Here is a 16,600-nt window from a genome sequence, read left to right as displayed (position 1 = left end):
CTGTTCAAAAATTGAAAAGGCAAAGGCTCCGAATTAAATCCTGCTATAAATTAACACAATTAATGTGTTTCATTTCAGCTGCCTGCACATCATTCAGGCAGCTGTCTTGAAAGAGACAAATTAATTACTAATAAGAATTCTATACCCTGCTATTTTCTCTATTTACTGCTGTTACTTTCCAACGCTTTTCCAGAAATACTCAGTCTGATATTTAACAAGTGAAGCTATTATTATCTTAAATTACATAAGATTTTCTTCCCTCGTGGTTGTGATAGAGGAGGATGAAAGTAAAAAAAAAAAAAACCCTTTAGCAGGACTTTAACAAATTCACTGCAGAATTTCGTAGTGGATATGGAAGAGTTGAACAAGCTGAGACAAAATATATTGAGATCAGAGAAATGCTGAATGAGGGAGGCTTTGAGTCAGAGATTATATTTTTGGCTTTGCATAGCCTCACTGTAAATTTCAATATTTCTATGAAATATTTGCCCTAGACACATCAATAAGCTTTGAAAGTACAGGTTGTTAATGAGTTGCAGCTGAATCCCAATTTTCTTTCTGTTTATTTTTTGAGTAGTAGAAATACTCCCTCTGTCTATATAATTAGTGTTTTCATGTTTGTTTTCCTTCAGTGGAGTCTGCCTTTTGAGATACTCCTTTGGTTCTTTCATCATTTCACAAAAATTAAAATTCTGCCCAAAATAACTCAAACTGTCCTTAAGTTATATGCAAAGGATTCTCAGCTCCAAAACAGGTCTTTTCAAGCTTATTCTTAAAAAAAGTCTTTCAAGTTACAAAGGCTTCCACTGCAATTTATAAGAACAGTGAGGTTTTTTGGTTTTTTTTTTTTTTATATTTTTTTTTGAAAAGGATGCTGTTGACCATGAGGAAATACTTAAATAATCTTTTCATTGAATAGAAATACCCTGTATTTAAGCAATGTCTTTCACTTTTAAGAAATCCTAGGACTTCTGACAAAGGCATTTTGACCCACAGCATTTGCTGCTTGCTTTTGGTACTAAATGTTGGGAATAAACATTATGACATAATCTCTAAGCATTAGATGAATAAACATGGTTTTCTCAGGAATGCCTCCTACAGCCTACAGCAACTTAGAACACTAATTAAAGTGAGACATTTTTGTCAATCATTTCATAATTTAGAAATTGTTTCGTAAAGCAGAAAGCATCCCATAGGAATGCATTCTGGTGAGCTGGTCCCATTCCCCATGTTAAATATTTATTCCCCATTTTAGATATTTTTTGAATATTTCCTAGAGATATGCAGTGTATTGCACTGGTTGCCTAGATTGCTTATGTCTTTAAGACCGCACCAATAACAAAAAGATAAAAAATCAGATATTTTGAAATGAACCTTGAGTGAAAAAAGAGCATTGATATGTAGCCATAGCCATAGCTATGAGCTGTACATTTTTAACAGTGTCGACAAAGACAGTCTGGAAAGAACCAATTAGAATAATTAACATTTGCACCAGTACTTCTGCCTTGATAACAAGTCACTGACCACATTTAGCACAGTTACTCTAATTAATAGTCCCATTCAGGAAAGATATTTATAGGTGCAGTATTTCACCCAAGCAAGTAAGGACTTCACAAGGTATCCGACAGCTGGCATTGAGTAATACATTCTAAAGCATATCCCCAGTAATCCATCTCAATTCCTTGTTTATTACCTTTGCAGCTTTCTAGCACTTTTGTCAATAAGATATTGCTTCCAGCAGTTCAACTTTATTCTTACATTAATATCCCAAATTTATCATAGGGTTCTAAATTTCCTCTGGTCACCAAAATGTCCCATTGAGCCATTTAAGCTCCTGGAAACTCCGTTCTTTATTGGCAGCTGGGGAAAAATATTTTTTGCCCTCTATCCCTGAGTGTTTTGAGATTAAATTCACTAACATTGTCAAGTTAGGTCAGCGAGGGAAGCCAAAACGAGAGAGAAAAATGTTGTTGGGGATTTAGGGGGATTCAGGGAAGGGGAGGAGGGGACAGAGGTGCAGAGCTCCAGCCCTGCTGTCACCGCTGTGTCCTGGGCAGAGCTGCAGATGTGCAGAGGGACTGAAATCTCCTGGCTTCAGGCAGCCTGAAGGTCTGTGTGCTCACCAAAGGACAGCTAAAGGGAAATACAAGTGTCAGCCTCTGTGCTTTTTGTTCTTTTAGTGGATAAAAGTTCCTTCTCCAGCAGTTTTGGTCCCTAACCAATTTGCAGCGGTTGTTGATGAATGTGTCCCTATTCCCCAGAGGTCCTTTTTCTTGGAAAGGAATGTCTTATTCAGGCAGTAACAAGCACAGGCTGCCAAAACAGCCAAAAAGCTGTAAGAAAAGTCTAGGTTACCCTCAGAGCCCTGACTGGGACATGATGGAGAGCTGAGTTGCCTCTTGCTGCCTGCATAGCTGTGTGGAGGAGCATGGCAGTGAGCTCCCAGCCAGCAGCACTGCCTGACCAAAAACATTTCACCAAACCCATCATTTTAATGCTAATTTAACATTTTTTAACTTAGCCTGATGCTGTCTCCCATCTCCCTGCCTGCAAGCTGGGGCTGCCCCATGGGACTGGGCTGCAAGGGCTGCATCCTCCTCCTGGGCTGGTTTATTTATTTTCTTTGCAGAGGTCCCAGGGAGCAGAACCAGGGGCTTCTGCCAAAGCTCGCAGACACCCAGTGGGGAATACAAGGTGTTGAAATTGCGGGCATCATGTTTTCTGCTCACCCTTGCTCATTCTGCCAGGCTGGAGGGGAGGGAGCATCACTTCTGACTCATGGGGGTGTTGCTGCTAGACTGTGCCCAGGAGCAGCAGTTGGGCTGCAGGAATGCTCAAAGGCTCTTTGTGATCAAGGAAATCCAGATCTGAGACACTTAATAATTTATTTCGAAGGATTTTGTGATTTAAATAATCTTGGTTCTGCTGGAAAGGATTTTTAAAGCTGGTGAGGTGAGGTTTCATGCAGTGGGTAAATTAATAATTATGCAGGTTGTGAGTCACTGCATTTGTTTCTGCTGGTGTCATGTTTCAAAAAGGAGCAGAATGAGGAGGAAATGCTAATATCCCCAAAGAAAACATATTTCTGCAAGGAAGGGGCACACAGAGCTGTGCTCTCTAAAGGCCAAAGCACAGCGAGAGCAATCAGTTCCCTGTGGCTTTAAAACCCTCTGTTTAAAGAAAGTATTTTAAAAAGCTGCTGTCTCTTGCTCTGTTGCCACTTGCTGATGCCAGCTGTATATTTTTGCATTTGATTTTTGGCTATTTCAGGTAACCACCTGACTTTCATACACATAATATTGTACTCCTGAATTCCAACAGAATCTCCTGGCATCTGGTAAAAGTCCCCTATGACTCAGTGAGCACCCACTCAATAAATAATTTGAAGTGAAAAGCATCCCACCCATGAGTTCTGGATTAAAAAAAAAAAAAAGAAGAAAACCTTTATTGCCTTTATTTTCCTCAGAAAGTAAACAATGGGAAAATTATCTCACTGTTGCTTTGCAAATGTATCATCTACCATGATGATAATTTTGGGTATTGCATCAGGAAATGCTGTCTTGCAGGAGGATTCTGGATTTGGGTTGGTGGCCAGCAAGTTCCTACTTCCCTTGCTGTTTAATCATCATTGATTTTAGTCTAGTAAACTCTTCTGCATGTGCATTAGAAGGAGAAGACAAGGGGCATTAGGCATAATGCACCTTCTGGCAAGGAGGCAGAGGGATGCAGGCTGCAGGAGCTGAGACAGGAGCTGGAGTCTGAGTTCGTGGCATTTGAAAGTTGCCAAAATTACCCTGTTGTTTGTCGTGAGCAGGGTATTTATGGTTTCTGTGCTGCAGCACTGTCCCACAACAGGCTGTGAGAGACAAACCATGGCTGTGCTTCCCTTGGCAGTTTTCTCATTGGTGGATACCTGACTTCGTGCCTCAGTTTCCCCTTTGAGGGAACCTGGTCTAGGGGGGGTTGAAATGAGAGGATCTTTAGGATCCCTTCCAACCCAAACCATTTTTATTTTATCAGTGATTTCCTCCTGCTGCTCCGTGGCCAGGTAGCGGGTGGGTCTAAATTGATGGAGCAATTTGAAATCAATATCTGCACTCCACAGATCAGATCTCATTCTTTGCCCTCCATTCCTGGTGGTGAGGGGCCCTAAACATACTCATATATTTTCCTCCATGAATAATTATTTACTGGCAATTGTTCAAAAAGCAGTGGAAGCAATATCCTTATTTCAGCCTCTCTGGGCGCAGCATTTTCAGTTCCCTCATTTCTTTGCCATCCCCAGAGCCTCTCTTGCTAAAAAAAAAATGTCATAGACACACTGTAGATAAGTCTGGAAGACAGTTTAAATTATTTTTCTGTATATTCTGATAGTGAAAGAGCAAAATAATATATTTTCTGTGACAAATAACAGCTATAAAAATTCATTGGTGGTTCTTTGGCCGTGAGGGCAGTTTCTTAACCATAGGACTATGGATTCCTCTTAAAAAAGAGAATTTGATTTTAAAAGAAATTTCCTTTACCTACCTGTGTAAATAAATTGAATGTGCTCTATCTCCTATCTCTTATTGAAAGTATGAGACTTGATTAAAAAAAAATCATTAAGATAATCCCTGGAGTCACTCTATGTGGATATAGTTGGAATCACATTTTTAAAATACACTTTATTTCACGATATCTGTTTATTGACTGGCAACATGTTTGTTTTCTTTTCGAGTCCTGTTGCACTTTGAATGCACTTTGTGGTGAGTTCCCGGTTTATTACAGAAATCTGAACGCATCCAGAAAAGATTCCTAACTCACCTTAGAGGGTGATTTCACCCACAGCAGTGTGTAAGAAGCACTCCAGGGATTGATTTGGGTTCTATTTGGACCCTTTTGCTATTTTCTCTCCTCTGACTGCAGAGGTAGCACAGGGTGATCATGTGCAGTGCAAGCTCATCAGTTAAATTCCTGATTCTGGCTGATTGGGGGCTCAGAAGTGATTAATTAATAAAAAAAATATTGAAAATATTCCTCCCTGCCCACCCTGCTTTCTCCTGGCTTCTGGGAACAGAGCAGGTAATGGTGGAGTAAATGAAGCAACTGAAAATACACATTCACATCATGGTTACCCCATTTGCAGGGAGTTTCTCACACAGGGTGGGGTTGGGAAGGTCAGTGCAGCTCCATCAGTGTCCCCACAGCCTGCAAATCCATCTGCTGGGCTGGGATCATCTCCTGTGCCCCGGGGATGGGACCTGGGACAGTGTCACAGCCCTGCTGGGTCTCCTCACCTGCGCTTTGAGCTCTCTTGGGTGCTGCTGTGAGGTTTGGGTGGGATTAAACCACAGCATGTTTGCATGGGCCTCATTTCCTTGCCCAGACCTGGTGTTATGTTCTGATGAATGCCCCTGAGTTGTTCTGGCATGTTCACATCGGACAAAAATGACAAATAATTGTCCCCATTTCTGAGAGCTCACCTTCAGAAACGCCGCAGCAGAGCTGCTGCTTTCCCCCTCACACTGTCAGCTTGGTGGGGGGAACTGCTAAATGCTGGATTAGTCAGGAAAACCTCACTTCAGAGTGTAAGGACAGAACACAAAAGGGACCCACAAAGATAAAGGAAAAAAAAAAGAAAAATTCCTTCTTCTCTCTGGAAACTTCCTCTAAAGATGATGAGTCCAACCAGCCTTGGTGTAACTTGGAGCAGCAATGCCACAGAGGACTTTGTGTCCAAGATCTTTATAGTCTGAAAAAAGAAGTGTTTGTTCTGTTCTTCATTTGGTGATTGACAGATTAGCATAGTTAAGGAGCATTAGTCCATAATTTGTAAGAATTCTTTCTGCACCCTCTGCATCAGTGGGTTTCTGTGCTGAATTTATTATTAAATCACTGCATTAGAAGACTTCTTGTTCCTACGAGTATAAAAATCTTTTTCTCCCACTTCTGAGTGAGCACAAATTTGTGCAGGATGGGACTTTTCCCTTTTAGTTAGCATAATTATGGTAATGAGCTGGACTAAAAAAGATGGAGAATTCCAGGGACACATTTGGAATGTATGTTGATGGTAAGATGTGAAACCTCACTGTTTGTCTTGGAGAAAAAAAGCAGAAAAGTGCTCAAGAGAGCGTGGCTCATTTTATAATGCTGCAGTGCCAAAGTGCTCTGTAACAAGGAGCTGGAGGGGTGAAAGCCAAGTTTCCATCTCTTCCCTGCTGTACCAGTGGAAAGGGAAATTATAACCCTAGAGGGAAATTGTGCATATGATGGTTGAGTTGTAGTAACAATGCTGGGATTCATAATCATTTCTCCAGAAGGTCTGCTAATCTTTTTCTCTGCAAAATGTAGTCTCAGATGGGGTGGCTTAATTCATCGAAATCCTGCTTTTGTGCTGCCACACCTGACCATACTTTGAATAAATTCACTTTGCTTTGGAAAGAAATACCTCCTGCCTAGAGTAATTCCAGCACTATGCAGTAAATCCAGAACTGAGCTTTCTTCAGCTCTGGCTGAAGGATTTGTTTAGAAATTGTTCCAGCACTAGTTTGGAATTGTTTCAAGGGGTGAGATTTAGTTGCTTTGGTTGGTTGTAACTTACTTGAAACAGTAATTGGAAAACCACATTTGAGCCTGTTCTTCCTGTTCATTAAGACTTTTCTCCTGAACTTCCACTAAAGCAAATTTATCCAATTTATTTATTTATTTTCCCTTCCATATGAGCTTCATGGGGCTCTCTGAGTATCTTTTGTCATGAATGGTGTTGGCTCTGGGGAGCACCTGGACGGTGTAGGAGGAGCAGACAGAGGAGAAGGGTGCTGTGGGGATGTGCACATGGAAATCATCCCTAATGCCCTCACAATAATGTGAGTCTGATGGGAATGAAGCCAAAATGTTCTGCATCAAATCTCATTGCTGTGGCTGGGATGTGCTCTCAGTTCTTGTGCTCTTCTTGTTGTTTTCTGCCTTTATTTCTGCAGTCATGCAGAGGAGCTCACAAAAGCAGAGTTACCATGGGAAAGGAAAGGGCTCTGAGCTTGGCAAGGGCTTTGTTTGGGCTGAGTTTTACATTGACCATCATGGTGAGCAGGCAATTCCCTCTGCTTGCCCAAAATTCCTTCACAAGCTCAAAAACCATCTGGATTTCCTGTAGCTGTCCCAAATAACTTCACACCCATGGAAGGAGCTGAAAGTGCCTACACAGCTCACACTACTCCACCATCAGCTTGCAGAGGTCTTTTTCCAGTGGGTGACTCGCACAGCTGCTCTGTGTTCATTCCCATCCCTGTCTCCTGTGACTGATGGCTGCAGCACCAGAGATTATTTAGAGCTGTCACCTCCCAAGCTGTCAGGAGGTTCTGGATGGAGCCTTCTGCAGGGAGCACTGAGCGAGCTGATTGCTGCTCTTGCTACTTCTGTAATGTTGTTTTAGCTGCAGGATTTTAGCTGTGCTTCCCCAGTGTCTCATTCCTTCCCTGGAGAAGGATAAACTCTGTCCCACAGTGATCCAAGGCACTTGGGATCACCTTCCTTCACCCCCTGAAGTCTCAGCTCAGTTTTCCTGCCCTGTGCCTGTCACCTTTAGAGGCAAATGCTACCAGCAAGGCATCAGACAGGGACATCTGAGGTCAGGAAGCAGAGGAGGAGGGAGGGAGGTGATGGCAGTGATGTACATGGGACCTCACAGTGCAATTCACAGCATAATCCTGGATCTGTGCACTCAGATCCATGTGGTCATATATGCTGTGTAATGCTACATTGCTGTGGTTTTCTCTGCTGGCCACACAAACTGTCTCAAAGCAAGGTCTTACGCCAGAGGAAGAAGTTTTCACACATTATCTCCTTACCTGTGTTTCTCTGGACCAAGCTGTATAACCAGATTTAATTTTATAGGACTGGTGCTGCTGGTAGGTGTCTTCCATAGGAAAATATTGCTGCTGATCCACAGCTGGATACTGGGATCCTTATTAAGATGATGAATTAGCTGAAGAAAATGAGGAGAAGGAAGGGAGGGCAGATGCAATTAGAACAAGTTTGAGCCTGTGAAGAGCTGGCAATGATGTGTTTTGTACCTGGAATCTGGAAACATTTAATATCATGTCTGAGAGAAAAGGACAGTACAGATATCCTCCCAGGAGGGAGGAAAAAACCAACGAGGTCACTTGCCTTTGCTGAGGGCTTTTTTCCTAACTTTGGATGTATTGAGCTGTGTAATAACTTGCACATATCTGGAAGCAATGCAGAGCACAGCAATCAATAATACAAGCAACAATAATCAGGTGTTTCAGCCATCTGACACAAGCAGTCTCCAAAGATAATTCTCTCCCACAGGACATTGCTGAACATAACTTCAGTTTATTCCTAGCAAAAAAAATAAATGCTTACCTGCTGTGCAGAGACAAACCTTAGCAACCATTCTCTTCCTGAAAACTGGAAAGGGAGGGAGGTGCAGGGAAAACCAGTGGGAAACAACCACTGGAGCTGGTGGTGGCCAGGAGAGCTGGAGCAATCTGTCACCAGTGTCCTTAAAAAATCCTTACAAAGACCTCAATAAACAGGATATTTGTTCAGCAGTGCCAGGAGAGCAGAGGGAAGCACAGGAGAGTTTGAGGCTGCTTTTTGTGTTTGTAAAGGACAGAGGATCCTGGCCCAAGGGACACAGGGGTTGTGTGTCACTGTCACCTTGGCTCTTGAGCAGGTTAAGCTGCAGCGTGAGCCCAGCCTGGTCTCATAAAGCTGCCCATGAATGAGACAGCACTGAAACTTCCCCCTGCCCCTCTGTGGGATCAACCCAGGTCAGTGCAGCCAGAACCAATCCCAGGTATTTATTGTGGAGTTAGAGAAAAGTTTGGGTTGGGAGGGACCTTAAAAACCATCGTGTTCCACACCGACATGGGCAGGGACACCTCCCGCTATCCCAGGTGGCTCCAAGCCAAATCCCCCCTGGCCTGGAACCCTTCCAGGGATCCAAGGGCAGCCTCAGCTTCTCTGGGCACCCTGTGCCAGGGCATCACCCTCCCTTCCCACTCAGGGAAGAATTTCTTCCTAATATCTCATTTAAACCTACTCTCAGTATAAGCCTTTATCACAGCAGTTACATGTCTCTGGTTAGGGTGGTTGGTTTTTTCTTATTCTGTTAGCTGGATCTTTCTGCTACCAGCCTTGCAATTAAAAAAGTAAAATTAAAGTAACCCAAATTGTTAAAAAGTAAAACAAATATAAACTGGACATTAGCCACTTGTGTGGCCACATTGCCAAGCAGAGGCAGAGAGGAGCTTTGGTGATCAGACACCATCAATGCTGAGCTCCTCCCCTAACAGTAATACCATCATTCTTAATTGGCTGTAAAAATGAGATGCTTCTCAAGCTACTAAAATCCAAAATTCCTTTCTCATTCAGCATCACCAAAATGACATTTATGTTATTCAGGATTGCTGTCCCCTTTCAACCCAGAACAGTCAGCAAGAGCATATAAATTTTTATGCCTGTCCAGTACAAGGCACTGAATAAAAAGAGAGAGGGCGTAAATGATGTAATTGATGTGAGAGTTTTTGCCATGGCCTCCCAAAAAGCAGAAAAATTCACTGCAGGTGGTGAAGGAGGAGCTCTGTGCCTCCTGTTTGGAGCTTCCCTCCTGGGAGCTCCCACAAACCAGGCTTGTGCCTGCACTACAAAGTCATTCACTCTGCTGAAGAGTCTATTAGTAAAAAGGAGAGAAACAATGATTTTCAGATGGCAGAGTATGAAATAATCAATACTTCTCCTTATTCACAAGCAGAAGAGTGGCAGATAAGGATATATACCAGTCACAGACATAGTGTTTAATAAAACATCTTGGTCTTTGTCACTCTAGGCAGTTTTCTGCCACATTTTATAGGTCACAGTCCATGAAATTTCATAGGAACTTTCATATCTATTCTCTGTAGCAGAATATGACATTTATTTGTTATTAAACCATATAATTTAGGGAGGATGAAGATACTTTATCCAAAACAACATGTGAAGTAGTCTTTCCACCAATGATTTCTCTCTAATGTATCTGTATTTTGGGACCTCTATATAAACCTGAGAGCTTCTTATTTAATGGGAAATAACAGAGGAATATAATTTTGTAGTGATTGTATGATAAGAGGCCAAGATATTTGTTAAACTCAGGGCACAACCTTTACTTGTTTTTTCACCTGCTGAGCCAGACTGTCACCACAAAAAACTGTCAGCTTTAATCATGAGAAACATGAGCAGTGGGGAGTTAATGGTGGTAAGTCAGTGCTAAGCATTGATCCACTCCCAAACACCTGCAAGTCAAGAGAGGATTTGTGGTGGGCACAGCTTTTGTTGCTTCTGGCAGATGCAGGAGGAGGGAAAGGTGAGTGGAGTGGAGGTTGAGACGGATCTAAGATTGAGAAAAAAGCATGGGGAAATGCCTCTTTCTCTCCAATCCAGTGGGTTTGTAAGAGGATTTGCTAACTCTGAATAATCAAATGTGTTCTTGGTGTTTTGGTTGCAGTACATTGTCCCATAGGCCTGATAAGCTCTTTTGGGGTGTGTAGGACCTGCTGGCTGTCAGCTAAACTCCCCTTATGTACATTTTTTATATGTAAAAATCCTTTGGACCACACTTGGGAGACAGAGGGTGAAAGAGAGAAAGAGAAACACACAAGAGAAGAGCAGAGTGGGATTCTGGGTCTGTGTCATTACAACAGAACAGGGTTGTGAGTCATAGAAATTGCTGGCTTGCCACAGCTTCAGTGGTGGCTTGAAAAGTCCCTCTTTATACCTAGGTCCATGTTCTGGAAAAGTATTGCCCCATTCAGCTGAGGAGGCAGCCCTGGAGGGGTCAGCACTGCATGTCCACAGAGCTGGTCCTTCTTGCAGCTGGCTGGGGCACACAGCTGCTTGCCTGACCTGCAACTTCCCTTATTAAAACCAGAGAAGACACTGCTGTGTGAAAGCCCTCAGGGCTTGTAACCTTACTGAGATAATCTATTTTGGGGAAAAAAAAAAAAAACTGTAGAGATTTTTTAGCAGCCCAGACCGTGTGAGGGTGTGTAGATAGCTGTAATAATTCCTGCTCGCTGAAATTGCAAAGCACACTGCTATCAAAATTTAATCTGGGCTTTTTGGTGAATAATCATATTTCACTCATTTTCCGCCATGCTGCTGCTTGAGATAAATGAACCCCTTCTGTGCCACCACCAACCCAGAATTCATAGGCCAGTATTTTACACCTGGGGCCAACAAATGTGGGAAGTGGCATTTTATGACCCATCTCAGTAGCATTTCCAGCGTCTGTCTCTCAAATTCGCTCACAGCCTTGAGTCCAAAATGAGATGACAGCGGTCACTTTATCAACCAGCATCACCTTTGTTCATGAGACACCAGGATCTGGCAAGAGCAGTCTTAACTTGGCAGGGAAATACCTGGGAATGGCTCTTGTTGGAACAGGAGAAGCTCTGGCAGGTGACCAGTGCTGCTGCTGAGCCGGGAGATGCCGCCGATTTTCGTCCCTCCACGTTCAGGCCTTTGGCCGCAGTTCATGGAAATCTGTCAGGGTTAGATCTCCTCTCTCTTGGAGAGACTCTGATTCCTCATCTGGGGCTGGAGGTGCTCTCATAGTGGGAGGAAGAGGAAGCAGACAGGTGGGGTTTCATTTTTGTGGATTGGGAAGCATGCTAGATGTATATCCAAATACACGTGGTTTTCCTGGATTTTCCTGGTCTCCTCTCATGATCTTCTTATGCCTTCTACCCAAGTATTCCCCTTTCCTGCAAAATCCCCAAAACAGCTGTGAGTTAGGCATGGAGGTGCTAGTTTTACTTTTACTTAATCCTGGTGATTTCAGTCAGTTTTTTGCTAAAACGTATTCTTCAAACCATCTTTTTCTCAGAACAAAACAGTTTACCTCAGTCCTTGCAAACTTTGACAATCACCCTGAATCTTGAAAATAATACCTTACATTTGATGTAGTTTTGATTATAAATGTACCTGTGCAATTTCCTACTCACACTGTTTCTTGCACACCCTTCCTAAGCACTTACAGCCTAAGTGAAGCTAAATCCCTCATCTTAATAAAAATTATAACTTTCATGTGTCAGAGGTGAAATATATTTTGGTACAGTTCTCTGTTTGAGTGTATCTGTACAGATATTAATCAGACATTCTTTACAGGGATTTGCTCTGAATGAGCAGGTATATTATTATATTATAAAGGCAGGCAGTGAATATTACAGTGAATAGTTTCCTGTTAACACAGAGCATCACTGCCTCTCTGTGAGTAGAGAATGACTTAGCTTAAAGGAACATCTTTCATCTGTGTAAATGGTTTACTGGGGGGCATTGCAGATAGTTCTGAAGAGAATTTTTTTTCTCCACAGAAACTGAGCTACAAGCATAACACAAGTAATTGCATTCTCTAGTGCCTCCCAGTGCTATACATGTTATCTTCAATGGGAAAAATCAGCTATTGGCAGCCTGGTGAATTTAGTAATTGTAACTAATAGGGTTGTTTCTTTTTGCCTGTCTTTCAGGATGGAATGGGGAACCTGAGGATCACAGAAAAGGGTCTGAAGCTTGAAGGAGATTCAGAATTCTTGAAACCTCTCTACGCCAAAGAAATCCGATCAAGACCAGTAAGTTTTTGGGAAAGGAATAAGTTTGTTTCTGTAGCCCTTACAGAAAGAAACCATGTAATGGCAGGGTGATGTGTGGCTACTGGATAAATTGCTTTGGCTGTTGGCCTCTCTACACAGGTGCAGTTTAGGAAGTGAGGCTTTGAGGGCTTCATCGAGACACTGCATCCTCTGGGCAGTCCCACAGTTGACACCCATGGCTCTGGTTTGTGTAATCCACACTTAAAACTCTTCAGGACCTCTGAAGTTTCACACTATCTTTGCTTTCTTTTGAGGTAGATCCCAAACCACTCTAAACTGGGGGAGCTGTTCTTTCTGAGGCAGAGGGATGGCAGCTCTGAAATCCAGCTCACCTTTAACAGTTACAGCTTACCTGGGTAGCAGAGGTGCTGCCTTGGCACAGGGGCCTGATCTGATATTCATTAGCACGTCGAACCCATATTATGTCCTCAGTCCTATTTCATGCTGGTTTAAAAATACGTGTAGTTAAAATTCAATGCTGCTAAGAGTGACTGCTTGACAAAAGTGGCAAGAATGTTAACTACTGGAAATGAGAAAGAACCCAAGTGTGATTGAAATAACATTTTCATAGCAGCACTTTGTTGGCTATTGGTGACTTTTGGTCCTTCTAATGCAATCCTGTATGTCCTAAGCATCTTTAAAATAACTGAAACAATTACAGTTTCCAGGATCTTTGTCAGAAGATATCATCTGTCTTGTTTCCTGATCTAAAGTGTTAATTTGAGTCAGATACCAACCTTCCCTTTTGATAACAATGGCAGATAGCTAATTAAATAAACTTAACATCCTTTTATCTTAGCATTTCAGTGCTCTTGTAGAAATTGGAACTTGGAGCATAATGAACAAAACAGCCAATACCATACCCCATTTAATTATTGAAGGTTGTAACCTCTGTAAGATGGCTAGGAATTCATTTGAACAAGCATAATCATTCAGGAAGAAAACTTAATAAGAAAACCTTCATATCTATAAATGCTTTCAGCCCTGAATTAAAACAGAACCTGTAAAACCTTCCATGTCATTCACCTTTTAATATAAAATATGTGGGAACCAGGTGCAGCAGTTGGTTTGATAAATAGGCTGACAAATCACTACCTACATTTCTTTTTCTCTAGTTACATTGATGAAAATAACATTTGATTGCTAAGAGAAGTGAGAACTACTTCTTGCTACTGGGGAGTTTACTGTTTTCATATTATCATATTGATCTACATTTTAATACATCAGGGGGTACAAAAGGTGTCCCTTTCCTGGGGCTGTGGGAGTAATTTCCACACACCATTGACAGATTACTGAGTGCCAGGAACAAGAAGTGTAAGGTGGGGCCTGTGAGTGTTCCTTGCTCTATCCCCCTCCCAGGGTTATTTTTGCTGTTAGCTGGAGGAGGGTGTAGCTGCCAGCCAGGAGCTCTGATCTGCAGGCTGGGGAGCTGCAGCATCCCTGCTGCTCTCAGCAGATGAGTCCTGCAAACTGTGTCAGCCACATAGTTACACAGACCGTGCACATTGTTCCTCTGACTTCTGCAGTAAACTGGAATAGCCTGTGCTGGATTTTAGGTTGCTTGTGGTAACCCTGGAATTATTTTTGGGCTGGGGGCAACAGCGGAGATGTTGGTGCATTCAGACAACTTCTGCTTTCCTGTGCTGTGTGTGAATTTGGCTTCTTGAAAGCAAATGAAAGGATTCAGTCAACCAAAGGTTTATAGTTACAGAATATTTGAAAATATTGTTAAATAATCAACACTCAATCTTTTTAAAGAGCAGTAGTATGATCCAGTGTTGTCTTGGAGGGAAGCGTGGTAGCAGTTCCTGAACCTGATGAATATTGTTAAAATGAAGTGCCAAACTCAGAGCTCAGTAACAGATGAACATCCATACTAATGCTAGAGTGAACTTCTCTGGGTTTTCAGGAGTGCATAAGGCAACTTTAAATATGTGAAGAGTAACAGAAACAAATCTGACAAATAACATAGTAAAGAGCATCCCAGAAATAATCTGACATCTACAATTTTTCATATGCTTAATTAAACAACCTAAGAGTTGTGTACAGTAATAAATAATGGTTTCATATAAACTCCAAAGACTTTTAAATGCTGGTTATTTATAGAAGAATTAATTTATTTTTCTTTATAAACTCAGCAAATTTAACTTCAGTATTGTTCTGTGTAGTGGGTGAAGGAACATTGCTGCTGCCTGCAAAGGGCAGGGAAAAATCACTTTTCCTGTAAGTGGCTTCAGTTCCATGAGCTCTATGCCCTGGGATTTCCCACTCTTGTGTCTGTGGTGCTGCAGAGCTGCACACAGAGCTGGAAAACCCCTGCCAAAATATTTCCAAAATGAGAATTGTGATTATTCTTGAAAGCCTGACTTCGCCACTGGTGCCTCTTCTCTGCTGCATCTCTTGAATCCCAGGAAGTTGGTAATTAAAATTACACACAGACTTGCTTTCCTAGGAGCTTTGCCTTCTGTTTTAATGATAGTTTTGGATTTCCACTTAAAAGTGGATTTCTTTTTTTCAAATTGATTTGGCTGGAAGGGAGGATCAAGAGTTAGAGAGGAGGAAAAGCCCTCCAGTGTCGTCCCTAGGGACTGCTGGGTGGGCAGCTCTGAGCTTCTGTGCCTTAAAGAGCCCTGCTGGGTCCTGCTCCCTTCATCATCTTAACAGACAGAGGAGCTGCACTGAGATGTGCTTCTCATCCCAACTGAAATTCCAGATTTTAGCAGAAGGATTGGATCGATGTGGTTTGGACCCAGGCAGAGAAATCACTGACATGACCTGACTTCTTAAACCTGCTGCCATCCAGTTTCTCTCTGCATCTGACACCCCCAAGATTTGCTGTCTTTTTCCCTCACCCACTCAAGAGTGACCCCCCAAATTCTTTCTGGTTTTATAGAGAGAAGAGGATCTCTGTTCCTGCTGTTTTCCATCCTAGTCCTGCCTCAGTAGTACTGGATTTGTAATATGGGTTGGGATCCTGTTTTCAGGCATCAGAGCTTGCAAAAAAATGTAACCTTGCCATTTTACAAGCCTAAAGTTTAGCTGGAGGTTAATGAGTGGGTGGTAGCAGTGTTTGCACCTTTGTAGTCTTCTTTTAAAGAAAGGAGATGGATGTGTTCCCTTTTCCCAGAGTGTTCAGAGCATCCTGAACTCCCAGCTGAACATATTGCACACTGAGCAGTGTTTTTGCCTTGCATGGAACATGAGCATCTTGCTGCCTTTAATTAAGAAGATAGCTGGACCATGAAGTATTGCCTGTGTAAATAAAAGTGATTTGTACTTAGTCAAGGAGCTACATTAGGAATTCTCACATTTCTTTACTTGCAGATAAATTATGAAGATTATTAAAAATTGGAAGGGTCATCTATAAACCCATCTGTAGCTCAGCTGCACTGTCACTCTCAAAATGTAGCTGTCTTTCTAACTGTTGTAATTTATTGTGGACTATCGTGTGAACCATCTGCTTGCTTATAAATCAGACCAACTTTAACTGAAAGTTGTACCCAGCAGTAGAAATCGTTAATTTTATGTCCTGGAAAGTAGTGGCAACAGTTTAGGGGACTTCAGTCTTCATTGCCTTAATTGGAATAGAAATTTAAAACTGGAAATTTTCCTGCATGTGTTGAGATGAGCTGCTAAGAAGCAAGTTGCTTGCAGTTTAGAGCTAGCCCAGATTTAGCTTTCTTGGTGCATTTGGGGCATTTTGAAGCCTGGCACATCCAGGTCTGTAAGGAACCTGAAAGGGGCAAGACACAGAAGAAGCTGTGTGCATTTTCCATCCAGATAACAACAGAAATAAAATCCTGTGCTGTGATTACACAGGAAAATCCAGTGAATTACTTCTCCCAGGAGCTGTCTGACAACCAATGAGATGATAATCTCAGTTTCAGGAAGCAGAGAAAAACATTGCCATGATAGGATTAGGATGGGTTTGCCCTTTCAGTGTTCGTTCCAAGTGCATAGATAGGAAAGAA

General features: G+C 42.1%; 1 protein-coding gene across 10 annotated transcripts in view; it reads left to right on the top strand.

The window, feature by feature from the left end:
• The window catches only part of SGCD (sarcoglycan delta), a 309,019-nt gene that overhangs the window by 221,608 nt on the left and 70,811 nt on the right, over positions 1 to 16,600 (top strand). For all 10 annotated transcript variants that reach the window (XM_074552380.1, XM_074552384.1, XM_074552378.1 and 7 more), the window contains one exon: positions 12,507 to 12,608. In XM_074552380.1, coding sequence (XP_074408481.1) covers positions 12,507 to 12,608 — 102 coding nt within the window. The remainder of the gene's footprint in view (positions 1 to 12,506; positions 12,609 to 16,600) is intronic.

The sequence above is a fragment of the Zonotrichia albicollis genome, chromosome 15 (assembly GCF_047830755.1).
Source record: "Zonotrichia albicollis isolate bZonAlb1 chromosome 15, bZonAlb1.hap1, whole genome shotgun sequence".
Taxonomy (NCBI): Eukaryota; Metazoa; Chordata; class Aves; order Passeriformes; family Passerellidae; genus Zonotrichia; species Zonotrichia albicollis.
The sequence above is the reverse complement of the archived record's forward strand: the minus strand, read 5'-3'. Positions and strand labels throughout refer to the sequence as shown.